The sequence below is a fragment of the Condylura cristata genome, unplaced genomic scaffold (assembly GCF_000260355.1).
Source record: "Condylura cristata isolate star-nosed mole 26May11 unplaced genomic scaffold, ConCri1.0 scaffold00004, whole genome shotgun sequence".
NCBI lineage: Eukaryota > Metazoa > Chordata > Mammalia > Eulipotyphla > Talpidae > Condylura > Condylura cristata.
Window position 1 is genome coordinate 49,530 of NW_004567105.1, and position 888 is coordinate 50,417.

The 888-nt window shown below is 73.9% G+C and overlaps 1 protein-coding gene across 1 annotated transcript in view; it reads right to left on the reverse strand.

The window, feature by feature from the left end:
- ACR (acrosin) overlaps positions 1-578 on the reverse strand; it is a 26,441-nt gene extending 25,863 nt beyond the window's left edge. The window contains exons 1-2 of the mRNA XM_012735068.1: positions 504-578; positions 23-269 (exon numbers count right to left, since the gene is read on the reverse strand). Coding sequence (XP_012590522.1) covers positions 23-269; positions 504-578 — 322 coding nt within the window. The remainder of the gene's footprint in view (positions 1-22; positions 270-503) is intronic.
- Positions 579-888: the final 310 nt, after the last annotated feature.

Sequence of the window (888 nt, forward strand, 5' to 3'; positions counted from 1 at the left end):
CCCCGCCCGCCCCGCCACTCACCATGCCGGGCGTCGTGCTGCCGCATGCGCACCTCCTCCACGCAGTCGGCCGGGAACCAGCCCGTGCGCCCCTTCACGGTCCCCTCCCAGAAGCCGCCCTCCCCGATGCTGAGCACTGGGGACAGAGCGGGCGGGTCAGGGCCGGGCCCCGCCTTCCCTCCCTTCCCCGGCCCCCCGCGGCCCCCGGGAGGTTTCGGGAGCCACAGGGCAAAAGCACTGAACAGATGGGCACAGCGCAGGACGGGCATCTGGGACGGACAGACACCCAGACGGACGCTCGAGGCGGGCAGGACGCAGAGGCGGGCGCCTCCGCCTGCTCCTGCCCTCCCGGCTGACCACTCTCCTCCCACTTCTGGCTCTGCCCAGTGCCCCAGGGGTCAGTGCCAAGAGCGCAGGGTCACGGCGTCGGGGCGAGAGGATTAGACCACAAGGTGGCCCACGGAGGGCTGACCACAAGGTGGCCCACGGAGGGCTGACCTCACAACCGCGCCTTCCCGGGCACCCGGGAGGCCAGGGCCCAGGAGGATGCAGAGGCTCAATTTCGGGGCGCTGGCCATGGCTCGGCCCCCTGGGGCACAGGAATCCCGTGGTAAAGCCTGTGGTGCAGACACCCGGGCACTGCCGCGCGGGTCCCCACGGCCCCAGGAGTCCCCGAAGCCATGAGGAGCCCTGTAATCCCAGGAGCCTGGACCACCGCCGGGGTCCCAGCCGGGCCGGCCCCACCTGGCCCAGCCCAGCCCCAGGCGCCTGCCCCGGGACACCCCCCTGGCTCAGGCTGGAGTGGGGCCCGGGGCGCCCCACAGGCACGCAGCCCTCCCGCCCGGAATTCCCAGGGACACCCCGGGAGCCGCCGGCCGCGCGCGCTGC